Source organism: Bos mutus, chromosome 6 (genome assembly GCF_027580195.1).
Source record: "Bos mutus isolate GX-2022 chromosome 6, NWIPB_WYAK_1.1, whole genome shotgun sequence".
Taxonomy (NCBI): Eukaryota; Metazoa; Chordata; class Mammalia; order Artiodactyla; family Bovidae; genus Bos; species Bos mutus.
Genome location: NC_091622.1, coordinates 14192927 through 14219852, shown reverse-complemented (window position 1 = coordinate 14219852; position 26926 = coordinate 14192927). Strand labels below are relative to the sequence as shown.

General features: G+C 38.4%; 1 protein-coding gene and 1 pseudogene across 1 annotated transcript; one reads left to right on the top strand and one right to left on the bottom strand.

Annotated features, from left to right (window-relative positions):
• Nucleotides 1-6504: 6504 nt before the first annotated feature.
• Nucleotides 6505-7677, bottom strand: LOC138988276 (protein kish-A). The gene has a single exon (XM_070372915.1). The coding sequence runs from the start codon at nucleotides 7644-7646 to the stop codon at nucleotides 7428-7430; it is 219 nt and encodes a 72-aa protein (XP_070229016.1). The 5' UTR covers nucleotides 7647-7677; the 3' UTR covers nucleotides 6505-7427.
• A 14682-nt stretch (nucleotides 7678-22359) lies between these two features.
• LOC102267074 (14-3-3 protein zeta/delta pseudogene) overlaps nucleotides 22360-26926 on the top strand; it is an 81121-nt pseudogene continuing 76554 nt past the window's right edge.

The window sequence follows — 26926 nt, the reverse complement described above, 5'->3', positions numbered from 1 at the left end:
AGTATCTAATAGACTAAATTTCTCTATGCTTTTATACAAATAAAATAATAAGCTAATACATTGTCAGCGTCCCTTATAATTTTTGAAGAAGTATTTTTAATAGTGTCTATCTAAAAACACATATAATATTAATTAAATATAAGTTTCTTTGAAATACCTTTTAAAAATTCAATAATTCAACAAAAATTTTAGTGGCCACTATGTCCTTGTACTCAAAGATTTTGCAAATTGTGAAGTTGTGAAGACAGACATACAAAAAATTTTACATATTATGCTAGGTAGTATGTTATAGGTACCGTACTGAAAACATTGTCATTTCAATAATGCAGAAAGGTTAATGCTAATAATTACAGAAATTAATTTACAGTTCCAATATGCCTTAAGCATGACTTTTATGTATAGGATTCAAAGTCATGAGCTTTTATTTAACATGTGCTCAACTATTTAATATATATTTAATGGGCTTCCCAGGTGGCTCAGTGGGTAAAGAAGCCACCTGCCAATGCAGGAGACATGAGATGCATATTTGATCCCTGGATCAGGAAGATTCCTAGAGGAGGACGTGGCAACCCACTCCAGTATTCTTGCCTGGAGAATCCCCATGGACAGAGGATCCTGATAGGGTACAGTCCATGGGGTCACAAAGAGTCAGACATGATTGAGTGACTTAGCACGCACACACAACTATTTAATAATTCTTGATAAATTTCCACAAATTCTATAAAAATAAAGCTTACTACTCCAAAATCACTGCAGATGGTGACTGCAGCCATGAAATTAAAAGACACTTACTCCTTGGAAGGAAAGTTATGACCAACCTAGATAGCATATTCAAAAGCAGAGACATTACTTTGCCAACAAAAGTCCGTCTAGTCAAGGCTATGGTTTTTCCTGTGGTCATGTATGGATGTCAGAGTTGGACTGTGAAGAAGGCTGAGTGCCGAAGAACTGATGCTTTTGAACTGTGGTGTTGAAGAAGACTCTTGAGAGTCCCTTGGACTGCAAGGAGATCCAACCAGTCCATTCTGAAGGAGATCAGCCCTGGGATTTCTTTGGAAGGACTGATGCTAAAGCTGAAACTCCAGTACTTTGTCCACCTCATGTGAAAAGTTGACTCATTGGAAAAGACTCTGATGCTGGGAGGGATTGGGGGCAAGAGGAGAAGGGGACGACAGAGGATGAGATGGCTGGATGGCATCACTGACTCGATGGACATGAGTCTGAGTGAACTTCGGGAGTTGGTGATGGACAGGGAGGCCTGGCATGCTGCGATTCATGGGGTCACAAAGAGTCGGACACGACTGAGCGACTGAAATGAACTGAACTGATTACCATTTTCAAAATAAAGACACATCAATAAATAGATTCTTGTTGTTAGGATATCTTTTCTTTCTCTCTAGGGACAAAAAATAGGGTAAGGTGGCTCAGAACTTATAGAGCCAATGAAAGGATCTCAACTGTCTTTACATGATTCAATCGAATCTTTACTCTCTGGCCAATCAGTCAGTTCAGTTCAGTCACTCAGTCGTGTCCAACTCTTTGCAACCCATGAATCGCAGCATGCCAGGCCTCCCTGTCCATTATCAACTCCTGGAGTTTACTCAAACTCATGTCCATTGAGTCGGTGATGCCATCCAGCCATCTCATCCTCTGTCATCCCCTTATCCTCCTGCCCCCAATCCCTCCCAGCATCAGAGTCTTTTCCAATGAGTCAGCTCTTCGCATGAGGTGGCCAGAGTATTGGAGTTTCAGGTTTAGCATCAGTCCTTCCAATGAACACCCAGGACTGATCTATAGAATGGACTGGTTGGATCTCCTTGCAGTCCAAGGGACTCTCAAGAGTCTTCTCCAACACCACAGTTCAAAAGCATCAATTCTTCAGCGCTCAGCCTTCTTCACAGTCCAACTCTCACATCCATACATGACTACTGGAAAAACCATAGATTTGACTAGATGGACCTTTGTTGGCAAAGTAATGTTTCTGCTTTTTAATATGCTATCTAGGTTGGTCATAACTTTCCTTCCAAGGAGTAAGCGTCTTTTAATTTCATGGCTGCAATCACCATCTGCAGTGATTTTGGAGCCCCAAAAAGTAAAGTCTGACACCGTTTCCACTGTTTCCCCATCTATTTCCCATGAAGTGATGTGACCACATGCCATGATCTTAGTTTTCTTAAAGTTGAGCTTTAAGCCAACTTTTTCACTCTCCTCTCTCACTTTCATCTACTGCATTAGAAAAAAAAATTATGAATATAATAGTTTATCGTACTCAGTATGTACTGCTTCTCATCTATGTAGCAGAGAGGATTTATATACCAGAAAATCTTGGTGAAAATTACATTTAAATTCATAACAGCAGTCAGTTGAATTATACCCTCAAAAAGTAGATTTACAGCTTGGTCAAAGAAGAAATCTTCAGAGAAGATTTGTAAATGTTTCTAATTTATCTTTATAAAGGACTACACAGCTGAGAAAAGATTCAAACAGCTCAATTGTGATTCACACCAATCTTATAAATTATATAGGGACAGAATCAGGCAATAAGACCAGTGGGTACACCCTGTTTGAATACGTCTTCCCAGTGCTGACAGAGCTTTTACACTGGAAAGCAGAACATCGGGAGAAGAAGATAAATGGCTGGCTGACAGATCACAGAATCAGGGACAATTTGGAAAGAACTACAAGAAAGGTGTCTGATCTCTTGCTTCTGTGTTGATTTAGAGGAAATAAAGAGCTCTCAGTGTTCTAGCTTTCTAAGGTAAGTGCTAAGTTATGGTGTGTGTGTGTGTGTATTTAAAGCTTATAGAAAAGACTAGCTGTTCAAGTCACTCCCTTCTTCATCTTTCAGATTCTTGAGAGATATAAACAAGATTCCATTAAGTTTTTTCAGGCATATGATAACACATTTTTTCAAGTGCTATAAATGAGAAATAAAAGGAATCATATGAGATTGAAATGGGGGCATTAATGGCTTAATTTGGGAAGTTGTAGACTTTATCTGAGTAATGATATTAAAATAAATATCTCAAGAATGAGAAGTTATTCAGGTGAAGAGTGAGGGCAAGACTATATGGCAGGTCAAGCTCAACTAAATGAATCATGGGAGGCCCATGTGACTGAAGCACAGACAGTAAGAAATAGGATAAAAAATGGGTCATAGAATTGGAGCAGGGGACAGTGTATACAATGTCTGATGGCTACAGTAAGGATTTTGAACTTATTTTATACTAAGTTCAATAGGATTGTATTGAAGAGCTTTATAAGAGGACTGATATGATAGGATTGTCTATTAGAGAGCGTACTCTGACTGCTGAGGGGAGAATGAATTGTGGCGAACAAGGGGAAACAGTATAGTGAAGACATGAGACATTCCCTTCCTTCTCACTATAAGAATTTTGATTTTATCTAGGGTGAAAATTTCCCCAGTCTTCCTTGCACTAAAAGGCAACCATAATACACAGACCTAGCAAAAGAGATGGGAGCAAAGCTGCCCAGTGAAACATTTGGGGAAACTTTATAATATGGAAGATTAGACGTAACAAGCACTTATTTAAAAACAAAGGGATATTTTCGTTCTTTGGTCTCCCTCTTTTTCCTAATGGAATGCAGACATAATTCCTGAAGCTCATGTCTGTGAGCTAGCTTAAATAACGTGAAAATCTCAAAGGATGACAAACAGCTGGGAGCAGCCTGGCTTCCTGATGACACCAGGAAACCACTGTACAAGCACTGGGCTGCCTACCTCTGGGTTCTTTATTTTATGAGAAAAATAATCCCTTAATGAGTTTAAGCCATTGTTCAGTAGAGATACATATTACAAAAAGCCAAACAAGATCCAAATGGATACAGAATTTGGTAACAGGAATTCAGTTCAGTTCAGTCACTCAGTCGTGTCCGACTCTTTGCAACCCCATGGACTGCAGCACATCAGGCCTCCCTGTCCATCACCAACTCCCGGAGCTTGCTCAAACTCATGTCCATTGAGTCGGTGATGCCATCCAACCATCTCATCCTCTGTCATCCCCTTCTCCTCCCACCTTCAATCTTTCCCAGCATCAGGGTCTTTTCAAATGAGTCAGTTCTTCACATCAGGTGGCCAAATTATTGAAGTTTCAGCTTCAGCATCAGTCCTTCCAATGAATATTCAAGACTGATTTCCTTTGGGATGGACTGATTGGATCTTCTTGTAGTCCAAGGGACTCTGAGGAATCTTCTCCACCATAACAGTTCAAAAGCATCAATTCTTTGGTGCTCAGCTTTCTTAATAGTCCAACTCTCACATCCATACATGACTACTGGTAAAACCATAGCTTGGACTAGATGGACCTTTGTTGGCAAAGTAATATCTCTGCTTTTTAATGTGCTGTCCAGGTTGGTCATAACTTTTCTTCCAAGGAACAAGTGTTTTCTAATTTCATGGCTGCAGTCACCATCTGCAATGATTTTGGAGCCCAAGAATATAAAGTCTATCACTGTTTCCATTGTTTCCTCATCTATTTGCCATGAAGTGATGAGACCAGATGCCATGATCTTAGTTTTCTGAATGCTGAGTTTTAAACCAACTTTTTCACTTTCCTCTTTCACTTTCATCAAGAGGCTCTTTAGTTCACTTTCTGCCATGAGGGTGGTGTCATCTGCGTATCTGAGGTTACTGATATTTCTCCCAGCAATCTTGATTCCAGCTTATGCTTCATCCAGTCCAGTGTTTCTCATGATGTACTCTGCATGTAAGTTTAATAAGCAGGGTGACAATATACAGCTTTGACATACTCCTTTTCCTATTTGGAACCAGTCTGTTGTTCCATGTCCAGTTCAAACTGCTGCTTCTTGACGTGTATACAGATTTCTCAAGAGGCAGGTCAGATGGTCTGGTATTCCCATCTTTTTCAAAATTTTCCACAGTTTGTTGTGACCCACACAGTCAAAGGCTTTGGCATAGTCAATAAAGCAGAAGTAGATGTTTTTCTGGAACTCTCTTGCTTTTTCAATGATCCAACGGATGTTTCCAACTTGATCTCTGCTTCCTCTTGCCTTTTCTAAATCCAACTTGAACATCTGGAAGTTCACAGTTCACATACTGTTGAAGCCTGGCTTGGAGAATTTTGAGCATTACTTTGCTAGAGTGTAAAATGAGTGCAATTGTGTGGTAGTTAGAGCATTGTTTGGCATTCCATTTCTTTGGGATTGGAATGAAAACTGACCTTTTCCAGTCCTGTGCCACTGCTGAGTTTTCCAAATTTGCTGGCATACTGAGTGCAGCACTTTCACAGCATCATCTTTTAGGATTTGAAATAGATCAACTGGAATTCTATCATCTTCACTAGCTTTGTTTGCAGTGATGCTTCCTAAGGCCCACTTGACTTCACATTCCAGGATGTCTGTCTCTAGGTGAGTAATCACACCATCATGATTATCTGAGTCATGAAGATCTTTTTTTGTATAGTTCTTCTGTGTATTCTTGCCACCTCTTCTTAATATATTCTGCTTCTGTTAGGTCCCTACAATTTCTGTTCTTTATTGAGCCCATCTTTGCATAAAATATTCCCTTGATATCTCTAATTTTCTTGAAGAGATAGATCTCTAGTCTTTCCCATTCTGTTGTTTTCCTCTATTTCTTTGCATTGATCACTGAGGACGGCTTTCTTATCTCTCTTTATTCTTTGGAACTCTGCATTCAAATGGGTATATCTTTCCTTTTCTTGTTTGCCTTTTGCTTCTCTTCTTTTCACAGCTATTTGTAAGGCCTCCTGAGACAACTATTTTGCCTTTTTGCATTCTTTTTCTTGGGGATGGTCTTGATCACTGGCTCCTGTACAATGTCACAAATATCCATCCATAGTTCTTCAGGCAGTCTGTCTATCAGACCTAATCCGTTGAATCTATTTCTCACTTCCACTGTACAATCGTAAGGGATTTGATTTAGGGCATACCTGAATCGTCTAGTGGTTTTCCCTACTTTTTTCAATATAAGTTTGAATTTGACAATAAGGAGTTCTTGATCTGAGCCACAGTCAGCTCCCAGTCTTGTTTTTGCTGACTGTATAGAGCTTCTCCATCTTTGGCTGCAAAGAACGTAATCATTCTCATTTCGGTATTGACAATCAGGTGATATCCACGTGTCTTTTCTTTTCTTCTTTTTTTTTTTTTTTTTTAAAGGTTTAGTCTTATCTTTATGGCAATTAATAGCTGACAACAGTATCTAATTAAAACTGTAACAGGCAATTTTTAGCTAAGAAGCTCTCCTTCGTTTTGAAATTTTAACTGAATTTTGGTTGAACCTTAAATGTTAACCATAAATGTGTAATAACTGCTCTACTACAAAATCTGTAAGTCACATTTCCAAAATTCCTGTTGCCTGGATGAAAATTACTGAAGGTTTTCCTTTATCAACAAAACTCAAAGACATTTATGTCATGGCATATGGTAAGTAGACTTGAAAGCTGTTTATCATCACTTACTAAGTTACACAAGATTCCAGTTCAAGTTGATATAGAAAACATAAACTAGATTGAGAGCAATGTATTAAATAAACAAAAACACAGTTTGTATTTTGGGGTAATTAAAAATGTACAGACCTCACACTAAAAAGAATGAAAAACACATCCAAGATTATCATTCTGTAATTGTTCTGTTTAGCTCTTTTTACTCTAAGCATGTAGTCTTATTTGGAGAATGACAGCTGGTCAAATTTTTGCTTAAGACATTTATCCATACTTAACCAGAGGTTTCAGAGATAATAACACCAGTCAGGTATTCTGAATTATTTTATGTTAAATAGGAGCATTTTCTCAATAGTCTTAACATTTTCTCTGAAGTCACATCTATCTTCCTCCTTAAGAACTACATAGGCTTGTTTTAAATAGTTTAAACACCTGTAATAAACTACAGATTGCTAAGAGTAGAGGTACTCTGGTTAATGCTCAAAATGGTATGGCCAGAGGAAAAGCCAGCATTATTAAATATGAATGCAATCCTTATACCAACACAAATTGAACCTTTTTTTTTCAATAAAAAAGCTAGTCTGAAAAAAAGGTCTCATTCTATAAAGATTTATCATTTCCAAATCACAGTGAAAGGAACTTGAATAATTTACCAATTTTGTTTTCTACTATGTGCCTTAAAGATACCTCACTAAAGACTGGTATCTAGCACAAAAGAATGACATATGCAGAATGTAATATTGTAGCGACAGTACTGAGGTTGATTGTTACAGACACATTTCAACTCTGCGTATTAAATGTTACATCCTAATTATTTATATAGAACATTGGTCCAATAACAAAAATGGAGAACAGCAGCTGAAAGTGTAGCTCATTCAATGTTGAGAGATAAAAGGGTTAACCATTCTTTCCACTATTTTCGGCAGATCAGTCCTTTTTTGTCATATTTAAATCTGATAGCGACTGGAATTCTGGCGTTGTTCCAAGCTACTGTATGAAAAGGATGCTGAAGGCCATCACGATACAGCACACTGCAACATACGGACTCTTCCGTTCACCAATTCTGGCACACTTCCAAAATATACCCAACAACCCAGTTTTATTTCTGTCCAGGAGGCTGGGTGCCAAGGATCGGATATAAGCACAGGTACATATAAGCAGCAAGATTACAGTCAACAGACTCTGAAAATTGAAAATGGCAGACATAGTGAGGCGCGAAGCCCCAGCCACATCACCCTTCCGGCCCAGGGCCGAGTCTTTTCTTCTGTTGTTGGAAGAGGGTGTTTTCTATGACCAGTACGTTCTCTTGGCAAAACTCTATTAGCCTTTGCCCTGCTTCATCCCGCATTCCAAGAGCAAGTTTGCCTGTTACTCCAGGTGTTTCTTGACTTCCTACTTTTGCATTCCAGTCCCCTATAATGAAAAGGACATCTTTTTGGGGTGTTAGTTCTAAAGGTCTTGTAGGTCTTCATAGAACTGTTCAACTTCAGCTTCTTCAGCATTACTGGTTGGGGCATAGGCTTGGATTACCGTGATATTGAATGGTTTGCCTTGGAAACAAACAGAGATCATTCTGTCATTTTTTGAGTTTGTATCCAAGTACTGCATTTCAGACTCTTTTGTTGACTATGATGGCTACTCCATTTCTTCTAAGGGATTCTTGCCCACAGTAGTAGATATAATGGTCATTTGAGTTGAATTCACTCATTCCAGTCCATTTTAGTTTGCTGATTCCTAGAACGTTGATTCACTCTTGCCATCTCCTGTTTGACCACTTCCAATTTGCCTTGATTCATGGACCTAACATTCCAGGTTCCTATGCAATATTGCTCTTTACAGCATCAGACTTTACTTCCATCACCAGTCACATCCACAACTGGGTGTTGTTTTTGCTTTGGCTCTCTCCCTTCATTCTTTCTGGAGTTATTTCTCCACTGATCTCCAGTAGCATATGGTTACCTACTGACCTGGGAGTTCATCTTTCAGTGTCCTATCTTTTTGTCTTTTCATACTGTTCATGGGGTTCTCAAGGCAAGAATACTGAAGTGCCATTCCCTTCTCCAGTGGACCACATTTTGTCAGAATTCTCCACCATGACCCATCCATCTTGGGTGGCCCTACATGGGCATGGCTCATAGTGTCATTGAATTAGACAAGGCTGTGGTCCATGTGATCACATTGGGTAGTTTTCTGTGACTGTGGTTTTAAGTCTGTCTGCCCTCTGATGGAAAAGGATAAGAGACTTATGGAAGCTTCCTGATGAAAGAGACTGACTGAGGGGGAAACTGGGTCTTGTTCTGGTGGGTGGGGCCCATGTTCAGTAACTCTTTAATCCAATTTTCTGTTGATGGGTTCCCTCCCTGTTATTTACCTGGGCCCAAACTATGGTGGAGGTAATGAAGATAATGGCGACCTCCTTCAAAGGGCCCCATGCATGCACTGCTACACTCAGTGCCCCCAACCCTGCAGCAGGCCACCCCCAACCCACACATCTGCCGGAGACTCCTGGACACTCACGGTCAAGTCTGGGTCACTGCTCCTTTCTCTGGGTCCTGGTGCCCACAGGTTTCTATTTGTGCCCTCCAAGAGTCTGTTTCCCCAGTCCTGTGTAAGTTCTGGCAGCTCTTTAGTGGGGTTAATGGTGACCTCCTCCAAGAGGGCTTATGCCACACCCAGGTCTGCTGCACCCAGAGCCCCTGCCCCTGTGACAGTCCACTGATGACCTGTATCTCTGCAGAAGACACTCAAACACAGTTCTGTCTCAGTCTCTGTGGGGTCTCTGGGTCCTGGTGCGCACAAGGTTTGTTTGAGCTCTCTGAGCTTCTCTGGCGGGTATGGGGTTTGATTCTAAATGCAATTTTGCCTCTCCTACCATCTTGCTGAGGCTTCTCCTTTGCCCTTGGACATGGAGTATCTCCTCAAAATCTCTCTAGCACCGCACAGCTGCTGCTCCAGAGCCTACCATCTTGCTGGGGCTTCTAACAAGATTTAGATGCTGAAAATAACAGAACCAAAAATGTGAAATTGGTTTAGTGTATGTATCCAGTCAAAAATATTTAGAGTCTTTTTTTGTTTGTTTTTTGCCTTAATGGGACCTCGACTGACATAATAATTGAGTCTAAGAGCTATCCCAGGAAACCAAACCTTGATGATTGAAATTTGGGACCTTTTGTCTAATTGGATTTCAAAGCATTCAATTACAAATGGAGGCTTCTCAGCAGTAAAGAATCTGCCTGCCAAGCAGCAGACCCAGGTTCAATCTCTGGGTAGGAAAGATCCCCTGGAGAAGGAAGTGGCAACCCACTGCAGTGTTCTTGCCTGGCAAAATTCATGGACAGAGGAGCAATGGCAGGCTACAGTAAATGGAGTGGCAAGGAGTCAGACATTACTTAGTGACTAAATAGCAGTGGCAGCAACATTACAAATGGAAAATATGATAATGACATCATATGGCATTTTGTGGTAAAAATTATTATCTGTGACTATCAGAGATTGAGTGCCTATTGCTAGCAGGGCTTTGGTAAATAGGGTGGTTGCCATAATGGTGAAAATGAATTCCTCGAACATTCAAGTGACATGGTTGCTTCTGTCTTCACTAGAGGGTTCTCAGGAAGAACATGATAAACTCAGGGCTTTACCTTCTCAGTTTAAGTCAGAGAACCAGAGAGTTTCTATGATGGATTAAGGAAGTGGTTTGCAAGTTTTCTGTAAAGGTCCCGATGGCAAACATTTTAGGCTTCAAGGACTGTGTGGTGGACTGTCAGAGCTACTCAACCCTGCTATTATGATATGGAAGCATGAGTGTGGTGGTTAAACTTTATTTACAAAAACAGGTGGCAGAGAGATGATATATTGAATCATAATATAAAGTTTAAAATAAGATGTGAGTTTGAACTCTTACTTTATGGACTCAGCATGTTTCCCTCATCAGAGTACTCTGCAGCCTTGTTAACATGGGGCCATGTGAAATTCAATCATCAGGCTTGCTCTAGAATTTTCCAAAGGACCCATGACAAAGGAAAGTGCCAGAGTGTCGAAAGTACCCTTATGAGAGGAAATTTATACCATGCTGGTTACAGCAGAAGGATTTCTGAAGGAGTTTTGACCTCTGGGGATTAGAGATCCGAGAAGACTTTTTTTAGGAACTGACATTTTAAGTGAACTCCAAGAGATGAGTAGAAATTGATTGAGTGCTCAGTTACTCTGTCCTGTCCGACTCTTTGAGACCCCGTGGATTGTATCCCACCAGGCTCCTCTGTCCATGGGATTTTCTAGGCAAGAATACTGGAATGGGTTGCCATTTCCTTCTCCAGGACATCTTCCTGACCCAAGGATGGAATCTGGGTATCCTGAATTGGCAGGCAGATTTCTTTTCTTTTTAACCACTGAACCACCTGGAGTAGAAATTACTTGGGGTGAAAAATAGCATGTGTGAAGGCCATGAAGGATGAAAGAGCCCGGAGTGTTGAATGAACTGAAGGTTATTTGGAGAGCTGAACTGTTTATTTGATTTATGGTGCACTTCAGGCACTTTAGTCAGGATACCAAGAACTTGCATAGCACTTAATATTAATCATATATGTATTTCCACATGGCACTAATGGTAAAGAACCCACCTGCCAGTCAAGGAGACACAAAAGACTCGGTTTCCATCCCTGGGTCAGGAAGATCCCTTGGAGAAGGAAATGGCAACCCACTCCAGTATTCTTGCCTGGAGAATCCCATGGACAGAGGAGCCTAGTGGGTTATGGTCCATAGGGTGGCAAAGAGTCAGACACACTGAAGCAACTTAGCAAGCATGCACACATGCACATGTATATATATACATATATATATATATGTATGTACTTATGGCTTCCCTGGTGACTCAACTGGTCAAGAATTTGCCTGCAATGCAGGAGATCCTGGTTCAATTCCTGGGCCTGGAAGGTGCCCTGAAGAAGGGATAGACTACCCACTCCAGTATTCATGAGCTTCCCTGGTGGCTCAGATGGTAAAGAATCTGCCTCCATTGCAGGAGACCTGGGTTTGATCCCTGGGTTGGGAAGATCCCCTGGAGAAGGGCACAGGCAACCCACTCCAGTATTCTTGCCTGGAGAATCCCCATGGGGTCGCAAAGAGTGGGACACAGTTGAGCGACTAAGCACAGATGGAACAGTATATGTATGCATATATGTACACATACATACTTCACTTTGATTATACTTCTCTTTATTCAGTTCATTGTCTTTTGTTAATTATGGATTGGAGTTTCTCAGACATTTTCTACCCTACAAATACATGCTTGGCATGTATTCCGATTGGTCAGATGTTAAATATTTATAACAGTCTATGCAATGATCAAGATATTTTTCATTTGTACTTTGGTTAAATTATGTTATTTCTTTATCATTATGCTGGAATCTTGTGTAAACTTATTAACTATTATGTACACTTATTAATTAAAACAATATGAGTTTCATTGACTAAGTATAGTATAACATAATTATTACTGAGCCAGATACCTCTCAACAATACAATGTATGTTTATCGTTGCAAATATCTAAATGATAAATGCATGCTTAGCTTTTTTGAGTACTTTCCACATGCTGTTTTAAGCACTTTATATGTGTTTTCTTCTTTTATCCTCAAAACAACCCTATGAAGAAGGTAAAATTTTTATCCCCATTTCCCAGATGAAAGTAAGAGGGACACAGAGATGTCAGATACCATCTTGCAGTTCACACAAGAGCTAGGTCTCACTCTCATACTACATATGTAGTCATTTTATAAACTTTTAACTCCTTGCTGCTGCTAAGTTGCTTCAGTTGTGTCCAACTCTATGCGACCCCATAGACGGCAGCCCACAAGGCTCCCCCGTCCCTGGGATTCTCCAAGCAAGAACATTGGAGTGGGTTGCCATTTCCTTCTCCAATGCATGAAAGTGAAAAGTGAAAGTGAAGTCGCTCAGTCATGTCTGATTCTTTGCGACCCCATGGACTGCAGCCCACCAGGCTCCTCCGTCCATGGGATTTTCCAGGCAAGAGTACTGGAGTGGGGTGCCATTGCCTTCTCCTTATTGGGCTATAATTGCATTTTATGATTTTATAGCTAGGCTTTGGCAAATCAGATTAATTACCTTTAGAATAATTGTTCTCCATGTCTTTCTCATGAAAACCACCCACAAATAATTGATCCTGCTTCTCCCATTCTTATTTATCTAGAACTTGTGAATTGTTTCCACTTCTGTCTTTCTTTTTATACCTATTTTGTGTGTATAAAACATTTGGTCAAATAGAGTAATATATCCCATTAGGCCTATTTGAATTTGCTTCAAATCTAATAGGTTGCAAGATGAATATAAAAATGTGCATATTAACTCTGAAAAAAAAAAAAAGAGTTAAGATTTAACATAGAGTCACTCAAGGAACCAAGAGCAGAGCTCAGGTAGATAGTTCATGGCTTTTTTCAAGACTGTGAAATGCATTCTTTTACATATGATCATATACTTAGTAGGGACTCAGTAAACTAAATGGATGTGACTTGCCAAATATATCAAATCCATAACTAACTTTATATACTTAAACACCTTCTCTCCTACAACTTCTCTTTCTTCAGTATTCCTTAATTTACAGAACTGCCCTATGCTACAAATATGGCAGCCTTCTTGACATTCTTCTCCTTGAGGGCATACCACAGAAAATGAAGAATAGATTGTTGACCTTTGCCCCTTCCTAACAAAAGGCTCACACCTGCTCAGCCTGTTTACATTTTGGGAAAGAAAAAAGTGTTTATCATACTTAGAGATTTTATTGGGTTCTACCCAACAAGAAAGTGACTGTGATTATCTATAATGATATAAAACAACTGAGAATGAAATGCTGTAATATACAAATACTTGGTTACTTACTTTGAAGATTTCTTTAGTTATAAACCACTATTTTGGAATGTATGCATGTGTGCTTGTGTGTGTACGTAAGTATTCGCCTAGTCAAAATTTGTTTTAAAAATAGCTACAGGGACTTCCCTGGTGGTCCAGTGGTTAAGACTCCATGCTTCCACTGAAGGGGGTGTGGGGTTTGATCGCTGGTTAGGGAAATAAGATTTCTTATTGCATGATGTTGCAATAAAAATAAAAATAAATACAAACCACACAAGAACGTTCATCATAATATTATGAAAACATAGGTACAAATTACTAGAAAGTTTTTGGAGGTAGGTTAAGGGAAATAATGGAATTAAAACCAATATATGCAATGATTCAAATGCGTAGGTGTCTTTATGAGAGGAATCTTGCAAAATCCAGAAAAGTTACCATGGTACAAAAATTAGTCAGGTGAACTTTTTTGGATAAAATTTTGAGTCTCAGTGACTCAGGTACAAATTTATTTGAATCTTCTGGCACTGTTAGCCAGCTTTTGAAAGACAAATATATTACCAATGTGATAGATATTTCATTTGTATACAAACTATTAAAAATATTTGAGTTCTTCTCAAAGTTTCCTGTAACAAAAGTTAATGATGCTATGATCATAAAAAAAGAAATAATGATTGTTTAAAAAGCAGTTTGGAATAAATGCTCAAAACTACCTTCATGTGTTATCTGTCATGGTTTATCCCTATAAATAGTAAAAGATTCTATTTCAGCCATTCTATGATATTTTTTTCTTATATATTTTCTGCTATGTCCTTTTCCCACTCTCCTTTTTTATCCTCTTCTATCTTCTTCTGTTTCTCTCTTCTCACTTTTTTTCTTTTTCCATAAAATTTATGCTGAAGTGATGATTTTAATACAGGAGATTTCCTGGGCCTACCACGAATGCCAAAGGGCAAAAAAGAAAAAGGTACACCTTGAATTTCAAACAACATGTACATCGAACTCATTTTTGGTATGAAATCTTATGTTGAAAAAGTAGAAATATTTGTTGTAACAAAATAGAATGATTTTGTCACACTATTTCCTGTGTACTTATTACCATAAGGATGATGAAAATGCCTCTAATGATAAAATAAATGGGAAGAAATTATTGTAGCTGCTAGGGCTGGCTGCTTATACCTTAGCATAAGGCAAGTGAATATCTATAGTAACTTAGAGGAAACTGGGACTCTCTCACTTTTTTCTATCCTTCCTCAGGATTATCTATATTCTTTAATACTGAAGACTGGCTTTCTCCAAAGATGATAGACCGATATCATCAAAAATTACCATATGTAAACTATATGACCAGTGCAAGTTTGATGTATGAAGCAGGGCACCCAAAGCAGGTGCTCTGAGACAACTCAGATGGAAGAGGGGTTCAGGATGGGGGAGACACATGTATATCTGTTGATTCATGTTGAGGTATAGCAAACGCCATCACAATATTATAAAGTGATTATCCTTGAATTAAATTAATTTTGATAAAAGAAAGTAATACATTATCTCATCATAAGACTTAATTTAAAAGAAAATCTGGGGCTATTTAGGGACTTTGGCTACCAGAGAGGGCTCCAGTCCTTCTTTTGATAGCTCCAATTCAAATGTTACATTATGTTTAAATTGAGTCAGGTAACTATCACATGACCAAAGGAGTTAGAATTACAAATCATAGAGAAGACTCTCGGAGTACCTTGCCTGTGTCTCAGGGTCTGTTGCAGAGAAAAAGGAAGTGCTGTGAGCTTGTAACAGAGACAGTAATCCACTCCAGTATTATTGCCTGGAAAATCCCATGGATGGAAGAATGTGGTATGCTACAGTCCATGGGGTTGCCAAGAGTGGGAGATGACCAATCAACTTTCCTTTTTTTTCTTTTCTTGTAACAGAATAAACCTGATCCATATTGGATCTATTCTCCAACTCTAAACTTTGTGCTTGATTGCCTATGCTTAGTCATGCTGACTCTGCACCTTTGTAAAGGAATGTTGCCTATGGCTTAAAATAAACATAATAGCCCTTTCTCAAGGTTCTGCTGCCCAGGCTTGACCTTTAAAAGGGTAGTACTTTTCATTCATATAGAGATAAAAAGTTGCCAAACGGAGAATAACATTTGTCTTGATGGTTGTTTATAGGAATGTCTTGAACAAACCTCCATGGACAGTTGTAAGAACCAAGGATTATCACATCCCCTCCAGGGTCTTGCTGGCACACCCTCCCTAAGAAGCCCGAGTTCTAACTTGGGTAAATGTTTCTTTGGGACACTACACTAGTTTGCCTTCTTCTCTGTCCTCTAGCTTCTGGAATTAAGTCACTATTCCTTGCCCCCAAATCTAGTCTCTGGATTTATTGCCCTGTCATGCAGCCAGTTGGTAGGAGCATGGACTAGATAACAAGTGTTGAGGTACTACTCTCTTGGGACACCACAACCTTCTTCTTCTTTGCTTTCTTAATTATAATTCATGTCTTTTCTGGCCTACTTTTTCAAGAAGGTTGTGAGTAGTGGTATGTTGTGAATCCTTGGACATTTTTGAATGTCCTTCAACTACCTCAGCACAAAATTGCTGCTTACTACTCTGAAAGTTCTAGTAGATTCACACTGTGAGAATGTGTGCTTGCTTCTCAGACAAGATTTAAGATATTGTCCTCAGTCTCATCTTTTCTTGAAGAAATTTAAGTTTCTGACATATTAATGGTATTATTTTCCACTTTCCATAAGCAACATAAAAATTCCCTTTGAAAAGAAATTTTCTAGTTTTTAGGCCATTCAATAAAAATACATGTCATCATAGAGATAAATGTATGTATTTTAATCATTTATATTTATACATTAGATGACTTTAATATGAACAGAATATACGAGAGGGATTTTGATGTTTTTCACCCAAATTAAGTTTTTTTTTGTTAGATTTTTTATTGATTAATATTTATTTATGTTAAAATGTTTCTGTTTAGTCTTACCATATCATCTTGTTATATAATTTCTGACTTTTTTTCTTGCTCTATTTCTTCATTTTACTCTCTATTTTGATACATGGATTCTGTTTATCCTAGTGAATTTTATTGTTTCACAGCAGCTATTTGGGAATTATGTGTTCTGTCTTTTTCTCTTCCAGTGGATTTTCTTCAGGTTAAAAAATGTGTGTGTTTTATTCAACTAATAATTAAAAACTAAAACACAACCTACTATAATCAAGATGTATAAGTCATTCGCCTGTATTAGTTGAAATCCTTTGAGCAGATGTGATAGAAACAGCTCAAACAACATTTATTTGGAAAAAAAGTTACTCAATTGGTCATGTCGTTAAACTTTGTGAAAAGTTGAAGAAAACTATTAATAGCTTAGAAATAACTTTAACCAGGGACCTACACACTGTCAGAATCCTTTCTTGTTTCTTTTTCTTTCTAAATACTGGATTATTTTTCATGATAGATATCCCTACTTGTTTGCAACTAATATTTTTAAGTGGCTATGACTCTAATCCTTACAGTATCTTGCCTATAAAAAAGGAATCTTATCCATTAAATTTAGAAAAAATATCAGGAAATTATTCTTTTTGGCCCCAGTTAGATCATGCACCCTCCCCAGTAACTAGAGACACAAGTTTCCTAAGACTGCAAGGCTGTCTATTGTAAATTACAAGAAGGGCATTGACATAAAACCAGAGAAAGGGCTATTCTCTTCATGATAAATGCCTAATGACTTTCCTACAGTTACATAGCTGATAGTTACAGAATGTGATCTGGACATGGTAATTATGATTGTAAAGTCTATAATCTTTCAAAACTAAATTGGCCATCCTCAAAATTATGATCTTTTCTTACATAATAATTGATGTGCTTATCTTCTACCACATCTCAACTTAAAACTGCTTGAGGGCCAGATATATGTTTGATGTCTCTTAAAAACTTACTGCCATGTTACAAAATACTTTGCATTGAGAGTCAGTGTACATATTTGGAATTGACCAACAGCATTGGAAAAGACCCTGATGCTGGAAAAGACTGAAGACAGGAGGAGAAAGGGATAACAGAGGATAAGATGGTTGCATGGCATCACCGACTTGATGAATATGAGTTTGAGTAAGCTCCAGGGAGTTGGTGATGGTCAGGGAAGCCTGGCATGCTGCAGTCCATGGGGTTGCAAAGGGTCAGACATGACTGAGCAACTGAACTGAACTGACTAGCATAATTGTAAAACTTATTTCTTTGGTGTATCTGGAAATTTTCTTATTTATTTTATGCAAGTTTTAATTTATTTCTTAAATAAGGGAAGAGTAAAAAAATAATATAGAAAATATGTTTGTTTTGGGGTTCAAATTCAATAATAATTTGAATACAGTCCACACACAGAATAAAATATGCCAATTTTAAAAAATATTTTCTCAAAACACACCTAAAAATAATTAATATCCTTTGTTCAAACATCTATTTTAAAATAATTTAATATGTGTGTGACATATGCATTAATACACAGTAGGACAAGTTTATTTTTTTTCTTACTTCTCCAGATTCAAGTTACATCTATGAAATCTTAGAAATATAAAACTTCCTATTTCCACTCAATGGTGGTAGAAATGTTCCTAAAATTAATATGTTTTGATATAGAATATCTGTACCTAACAAATCTCCATTGCAGTTTCCAAGCATAGATATAAACCCCACCAAATAAATATTTCTTGGCATATTTCCTCAGTTTACATTAGTCTGCAAAACAACGATTTTTGTGCATGTGTGTTTGGTTGCTTTTATTTCAGAGGTCACCATACTTCCATGTAGCATGGGCCAGGTTTTCAGTCACTGTTAAACCTGTTTGAATATATCATGGCGTTGCCTGAAAAGATTTACTTTTGTGAAAGGCTTTGAACTCTTAACACTGGGACTGGAAGCTTTATGCAGTACATGGGACGGGGGGGGGGGGGGCGGGGCGGGAGGCGGGGCGGCGGGGACGGGGCGGGGCGGGGCGGGCGGGGACAGGGGTGGATCTGCTGCCACGCCAATTGCCAGCTTCACTGCAGCTGTGACACAAAATCTGAAAGCTTGTGTTGGAACAGCAGCAATCAGCACAGATGTTGGAAATGATAGAAAGCACTTTTCAGTCACCCTTATGGAGATGACAACACACACACATACACACACACACACACACACACACGAGCTTGCAGAAGAAGCTGTTTCTTCCGATGATCCCCATCTTGTGGGGGTTGGTTACTTAAGAATTAGAGGAGTCTTTGTCATTACTGGACTCCTTCCTGCCTTTGCAGGGACTGATGACTTGGAAAATCCAAATTGCTTGTTTTGTATCTTCCAAGTCTACAGCTGAGGTTGGGCATGCTTTCAAGATGAGCTACTTGAACAAATAGAACCGCAGGCGCTGATCCAACATTTCCCAGGGTGCACTGCAGTCTATTTAACAGAGTGAGCTTCTTAGCATACAGTGAATGGCAGGGCATCTTATTTACCTTCACTTCGGCTTGTATGTTTTATGCACCCAGAATAGACAAAAGGCAATATGACTACTAGGATCTGATTCACATTAATTTGTAGCAGATGGGAGAACCCGTGTTCTTCCAAGATGTTTGTGGTAAAGCAACCCTTACTGTAGAAGAAAAAAAAAGAAATATGGTATTCAGCTGTTTGCTAAATTGGTCATTTATATTAATGTATTTTAGAAGCAATTATTTTATCCAATGACTTTAATATAGTGGGTATATGGGATTAGCGTGGTGTTACATTCAGCTGGCCTAAATTAAAGCTGTGCAAAACCAGTAAAAATTTGATGTAATTGGCAAAATGTCTTTTCTCCCCTTTGAATGAGGTTTTGAAACCTACCATGTCTTTGTATTTGCTCCAAATGGCCTAGGAAATATACATTTTAGAAATGTTCATGCTGAAATATCAGTGCTTATGAAACTGGAGTGACTTCCTCAAGGGCCCCTCTGATGTCTTTCAAATTTTTTTTGCCTCAGCTTTTTGTCCTGTAGCTTGCTTGGCTCAAGAATCTCTAGGGCATCTGGTTGGCATTGCTCTAATTACACAAAAACCATAGATGTATGAGTTAGTAGCATTTGCTACTAATCCTGACCATTCAGACATAGCATTAAGTCAGCATGCTAAAAGATACCCTAATCCTGCATTATAGCCACCAAATATATATGAAACAGTTGGAAAAGTCTCTGCCCATTAAGTGATCATTAGCAACACAGACACTGAATTTATTTAGCTATTCTCTCTACAAATAGAGGGAATTTTTAGTGTAAATTATTTATTACTGAAGAGTCGTCTTAGGTATATTTATTCCTAAATATTCACATCACAACCATGTTGTTAAAGCTTTCTTATATGATTATTTTTTCCATTTTCGAGTAAGGCCAAAACTAACTCTCATGTTCTTTATATCAAACCAACAGCCATTATTTAAACATATAAGTCATGAAGTGGTCCATTTGTTTTTAGAATTCACAGTGTCCATAATTAAAAAAAAAAAAAGATTCATTTGCCTTAGGGGCAATTTAGTACATTATAAAAAAAAAAAAAAAAAAAAGATATTTCTTAGGGAATGAAGTGTTCTCCCCCTGAGTGAACTAATACTGATCAGCTTTATAATACCAAGTGTGCAAAAGACCTATAATAATCATAACAAGTAATTTCTACATCTTGTATCACATTTATTCTCAGAAAACCCAGATAATGTTGACTGTCGTATCTTTCTTTTGTAAATGTGTCCACCTACAACTCAACGTAGAGTTGATGTTCAACAAGTTGACCTCCCTGAAAGATGCTGGTATTCCGCATATTCTTGCACTTTGTATATTGGTGTGCTCAAGAATTTAGTCTTTGAACACTTCTGTATGTAAAATGGCTACCTTTGGGGTTTTGTGCATTCACTTGAAGCCATATGATCCTATCAATCTCTTCTTCCTGAAACATCTTCTTTAAGATGCAGTAACATCTGCTCAGTCCTTGGGGTCTCGAAGAGTCGGACACAACTGAGCGACTTCACTTTCACTTTTCACTTTCATGCATTGGAGACGGAAATGGCAGCCCACTCCAGTGTTCTTGCCTGGAGAATCCCAGGGACGGCGGAGCCTGGTGGGCTGCCGTCTATGGGGTCGCACAGTCAGACACGACTGAAGCGACTTAGCAGCAGCAGCAGCAACATCTGCTCACCTGATTAGATACTCTCCTCTCTTTATTTGCCCCTTCTCACTTTGCTTTCCAAATTTCTCTTCTTTGACTTTCCCATATGAAATGGTCCTACATGTCTTGTCATTGTCCTCTCCTTGGCATATCTTCTCTACAACATGGCATCTGAAAGTAAAAGTGAAGTCGCTCAGTCGTGTCTGACTCTTTGCGACCCCATGGACTGTAGGCTACCAGGATCCTCCGTGCATGGGATTTTCCAGGCAAGAGTACTGGAGTGGGTTGCCATTTCCTTCTCCAAGGGATCCTCCCAACCCAGGAATTGAACCCGGGGTTTCCACATTGTAAGCAGACGCTTTGCCGTCTGAGCCACCAGGGAAGTCCATGGCTTCTGCTGCTCTCTATATGCCAAAGAATCTCAACTCTATACTGATGGGTCATTGTTTTTAGCCTGAATCATTGTAATAAACTGCTATTTGATGAACCTACATCACTTTTGATCTAATACAAACAATTCATCTCCTGAGATAAAAGTGATTTTTCAAAACTGAATTCTGAGTATGTTAGTCTATGCCTAAAGTCCTTCAATGAATTCTCTTTGATCATATATAAAATTTTAAATTTCCTAGCTATTCTTTGGAAATATTTCCAGGGACAAAAGAAACTGCATCTACACACTAAGGATTCAAATTGTTGGAAGAGAAAGATAAGAAAATGTACTATTAAAAATAAAAGAAAGAATAAAGTCCTTGAGATCAAGACCAGAGAGTGTATTTCATTTCAAGCCTAAGTGGAGGACTAGCTTTTAATACAAGAGTCTCAAGTCCTCTACAGGCTGTATGAAGTATGAGGTTGCTGCTGCTGCTGCTGCTAAGTCGCTTCAGTCGTGTCTGACTCTGTGCGACCCCATAGACGGAAGCCCACCAGGCTCCCCCGTCTCTGGGATTCTCCAGGCAAGAACACTGGAGTGGGTTGCCATTTCCTTCTCCAATGCATGAAAGTGAAAAGTGAAAGTGAAGTCGCTCAGTCGTGTCCGACCCTTAGCGACCCCATGGACTACAGCCTACCAGGCTCCTCCATCCGTGGGATTTTCCAGGCAAGAGTACTGGAGTGGGGTGCCATTGCCTTCTCCGGACGTATGAGGTTAGTGAGAGGAATATAGGAAGTTAAAGAAGTTGCAATAGACAAATATATCATATCACTTATATGTGGAATATAATACACATGAACTTATTTAGAAAACAGAAACACACTCACAGACTTAGAAAACAAATTATGATTGCCAAAGAGGAAAAGTGGGAGGAATAAAGTAAGAATTTGAGATTAATATATGCACACTACTAAATATGTAAAATAGATAATGAGCAAGGACCTACTGTACAGAACAGGGACCCCTACTCTATATTCCTCAATAATCTATATGGCAAAAGAATTTGAAAAATAATAGATGCATGTATATGCATAACTGAATCACTTTGTTGAATATCTAAAACTAAGACAACGTCATAGATCGACTACACTCCAATATAAAAGAACACTTAGAAAGTTTTCAAACCTAAAAAAAAAATGTTTTAAATTAGAATAGAAAAAAAAAGTGTATTAGGTTGATGCAAATGTAATTGCAGTTTCAGACCTTGGATTTTAAATCATTATAACTAGGCTCAAGCACATCTTTATTAATCAAAATAAGAACCATTACAATCAACACATTTTTTGCCAAGGAAAAATAAGTTTATTCCTGTAGCATAAAAATCCATGTTTCAGGATTCAGTGAACACTTGGAAAACATTTTCTGCATCCTGCTGGTTGTGGAAGTATTTTCCCTGCAAAAGTTTTCAAGAAGCTTAAAAAGGTGGTAGTCGGTTGGTGAAAAGTCAGGTGAATATGGCGAAAGAGGCAAAATTTCATAGCTCAATTCATTCAACGCTTGTGTGCGGCATGTGGTCAGGCATTGCTGTGGAGAAGAATTGGGCCCTTTCTGTTGACCAATGCTGGCTGCAGGCCTTGCAGTTTTGGGTCTATCTCACTGATTTGCTGAGCATATGTCCCACATGTAATGGTTTTGCCGGGATTCAGAAAGTGAGCCAGACTGACAGCGGACCACCAGGCAACAGTGACCATGACCATTTTTTTGGTGCAAGTTTGGCTTCGGGAAGGGCTTTGAAGCTTCTTCTTGGTCCAGCCACTGAACTGGTCATCTCCTGTTGTCATGTAAAATCCACTTTTTGTTGCACGTCACAGTCCGATACAGAAATGGTTCATTGCTGTTACACGGAACAAGAGATGACGACATTTCAAAATGACAATTTTTGTTTGTTTGTTTGAATTCTGGTGAGCTCATGAGGCGCCTACTTATCAAGCTTTTTCACATTTCCAATTTGCTTCAAATGCTGAATTACCATAGAATGGTCGATGCTGAGTTCTTTGACAACTTCTCTTGTAGTTTTAAGAGGATCAGCTTTGATGATTGTTCTCAATTGGTCATTGTCAACCTCTTATGGCCAGTTACTGCTCTCCCCATCTTCAAGACTCTTGTCTCCTTTGCAAACTTCTTTTTTTTAAATTTTATTTTATTTAACTTTACAATATTGTATTGGTTTTGCCATATATCAACATGAATCCGCCACAGGTATACATGTGTTCCCCATCCTGAACCCTCCTTCCACCTCCCTCCCTCTACCATCCCTTTGGGTCATCCTAGTGCACCAGCCCCAAGCATCCAGTATCGTGCATTGAACCTGGACTGGCGACTCGTTTCATATATGATATTATACATGTTTCAATGCCATTCTCCCAAATCATCCCACCCTCTCCCTCTCCCACAGAGTCCAAAAGACTGTTCTTGAACCAACACTGCATTGTACATTCATTAGCAGTTCCTGGGCCAAATGTGGTGTTGATGTTGCAAATTGTCTCCGCTGCTTTACCACTTACTTTGATCTTGAATAAGAAAATCTCTCAAATTTGCTTTTTAACATTATTTCCATAGTCTAAAATAAATATAAAATACACAGCAAGTAATAAGTCACCAGCAAAAAAAAAGCAGGAAGCAAGAAATATGCATTAAAATGATGCATAACATAACCACATGTATTTAAGAATTCCAATATCAAATGGCAAATTTCAGCAGTGCAAAAAGACTGAAATTACATTTGTATCAATCTAATAATTAATCAGATCAGATCAGATCAGTTGCTCAATCGCGTCCGACTCTTTAGTTATCACCAAATTAATAATAACTATCAGAGGAAAAATGACCTATTTATAGAAATGTAATTGAGCTTTTGGATTTCTAGGCTATGTTGAAAGAAACTCAATGGGAAACCTTTAGACTTGGGTGTGTGATTTTTCTCCAGCTACAATTAAGCATTTGGGTGCAGGCAACAAAAAGGCAGATCGCTGAATTAGTCCAGAATACATTTTGAAAACACAATGTGATAAATCCTCTGCCTAGAGGCAAAAGAAGGCCAAGTAATTCATATTGCTGGGGATCAAAGAGGTCTTTCGAAACTCCTTTGGGGAGTTTTTTTGGTAAAGGAGGGTTTGAAGAAAAAGTATAATGGGGCATTTCAAGCAAAGGAATGCACATGTGGCCAGATTCAGGCACGGAATGGAGCTTGACATGGTCCATGATATGTAAGGAAGAAAGCTGGGATGCTTGGAGCACCATCATAAAGTGGTGGAAAGCTATGAGTGCAGTGGCCAGATCCTAAAGGACTTTTAAGAATGTGTTATGGAGATTATACTGATACCGAAGATACGGGATGCTATTAAAGGATTTAAACAGAAGAGTGATGCTTAGAATTGCTCTGGCAGTGGGGTATAAAATGAATTTGAGTGCAGGAAGCATGTAAATGGCATAACTTCAGTTGTCCACTTAGGGGAAAAAAATGAGAGGAATTGAAATAAGGTGATGATGATAGATATTATGATGATGATGACGATGAATTGGATTATACTGAAAAATTCTCAGAGAGATTAAATGATTTATGTAAGATCCCACAAGACAGTGGGGAAAGTAAAAGTAATGCACAGTGCTGACTCCAAGACCAGTGCTCTTCTCACTACATTAATGGGAAGTTCCTCAAAGTTGGAAATGATATATTATTCATCATTTTTATTAATTTCTATTAATTCATTTTATTTTTTAAAGCAGTTTTAAATTTATGGCAAAAGTGAGCAGAAAGTACAGATATTTCCTATACACCCCCTGTTTCTTGTTGTTGTTCAGTAGCTCAGTTGTGTCCAACTCTTTGTGACTCCATGGACTGCAGTACACCTCCCTGTCCTTCACCATCTCCCAGAGTTCACTCAAACTCATGTCCATTGAGTCAGTGATGCCATCCAACCATCTCGTCCTCTGTCATCCCCTTCTCCTCCTGCCCTCAATCTTTCCCAGCATCAGGGTCTTTTCCAATGAGTCAGTTCTTCACATCAGGTGGCCAAAGTATTGGAGTTTCCAGCTTCAGCATCAGTCCTTCCAATGAATATTCAGGATTGATTTCCTTTAGGATTGACTGATTTGATCTCCTTGCAGTCCACAAGGGACTCTCACGAGTCTTACTCAACACCACAGTTCAAAAGCATCAATTTTTCAGCATTCAGCCTTCTTTATGGTCCAGCTCTCACATCCATACTTGACTATTGGAAAAACCATAGCTTTAAGTATACGGAATTTTGTCTTCTGTATAACTTTCCTCATTATCAGTATCCCTCACCAGAGTGGTGCATTTGTTACAACTGCACATCTACAAGTGTCTACAAGTGACACATCATTAGCACCCAAAGTCCCGACTTTACATGAGGGTTCACTTTTGATATTGTACATTGTACATTTGGACAAATGTATCCACAAGTAAAGTTATCATCCACAGCAATTTCACTGCCTTAAAAATCCTCTGTGCTCAACCTGTGTATCCATCACTCCCTCCAACCCTTAGCAACCACTGACTATTTTATTGTCTCAAAAGTTTTGTCTTTTCCAAAATCTCATGTACTTGGAATCAAACATTATTTAGCCTTTTCAAATTGACTTCTTTCAGTTAGCAATGTGCGTTTAAGTTTCCTCCGTGTCTTTTCCTGACCTGATAGCTCATTTGTTTTTAGTGCTGAATAGTATTCCATCGTCTGGATGCACCACAGTTAATTCATTCAATCACCTTCTGAGGGACATCTTGATTGTTTCCCAGCTTGGGCACTTACGAATGAAGCTGTTATAAACATCTGTATGCAGGTCTTTGTGTGGATTTAAGTTTCCAATCCCTTTGCATAAATACTGAGTTTAATTTCTGGATCATATGGTAGGCATATGTTTAGTTTGTTAGAAATTTCTAAACAGTCTCCCAAAGTTGTTGTACCATTTTACATTCCCCCCAGCAATAAATGAGTTCCTGTTGCTCTACATCTTCACCAGCATTTGATGTCGTCAGTGTTCTGTATTATAGCTGTTCTAATAGGTGATGTCTTTTTAGTTTAATTTTCACTTTCCTCAAGACATAGAATATAGAGTATCTTTTTATGTGCCTTATCTTCTTTGGTGTGGTATCTGTTGGAGGTCTTTGGCCCATTCTTCTAATTGGATTGTTTATTTATTGATTGTTGAATTTTAAGAGTTCTTTGTACTTTTTGAGTAAAATAGTATTTTATCAGATTTGCCATTAAATAAATATATATATATAATTATATATATATGTATGTATATTTCCTCCCAGTCTGTGGCTTTTCCTCTTATTCTATAAACATTGTCCTTTGCAGCCTTACTTTTATCCTCAGTGTCCAACCCAGGCATAGACACAGAAGAAACTGAATATTAGGGAAATAAATTATTCTATGCTGTTCTGGGCAGAAGCTGCAGAGATGGTTTATGTATAGTTTAACAACTATTCTTTATCCTGAAGAAAGAAGCACAATACTGCAATTTGGAGTCTTAACATAGAAGTGAAAGTGAAGTCACTTAGTCATGTCCGACTCTGTGACCTCATGGACTGTAGCTGGCCAGGCTCCTCTGTCCATGGGATTTTCCAGGCAAGAGTACTGGAGTGGGTTACTGTCTCCTTCTCCATATAGAGGAATAATCTGATTCTTCTTTATGTAATAAAGTAATACAACTTTATTACAATTACAACTTTTAAGAAGAATAATTTGATTCTTCTTTATGTAAATGAAGTATTACAACTTTATTTACAATTTTTAAGTAATACAAATTAAAAATATCAGATGCACTTTATTTTTCTGCCACTTTTTGTTTCTACTGAATTAAATAGGGATATTTTTCTACCATATGTATGTTAATATCTATGTGGAATATAAAATTCAAGCAACACCATGTAAACAAAGAGGAAAGCTTTAACTAAGAGCGTGGACTCCCTGGTGGCTCAGTGGTAAAGAGTTTGCCTGCAATCCAGGAGATTGCCTTCAATGCAGGAGAAAGTGAAAGTTGCTCAGTCATGTC

Excerpts from the sequence above, each read along its gene's own strand:
- LOC138988276 (XM_070372915.1), bottom strand. The coding sequence starts at position 7,646 with ATGTCTGCCATTTTCAATTTTCAGAGTCTGTTGACTGTAATCTTGCTG.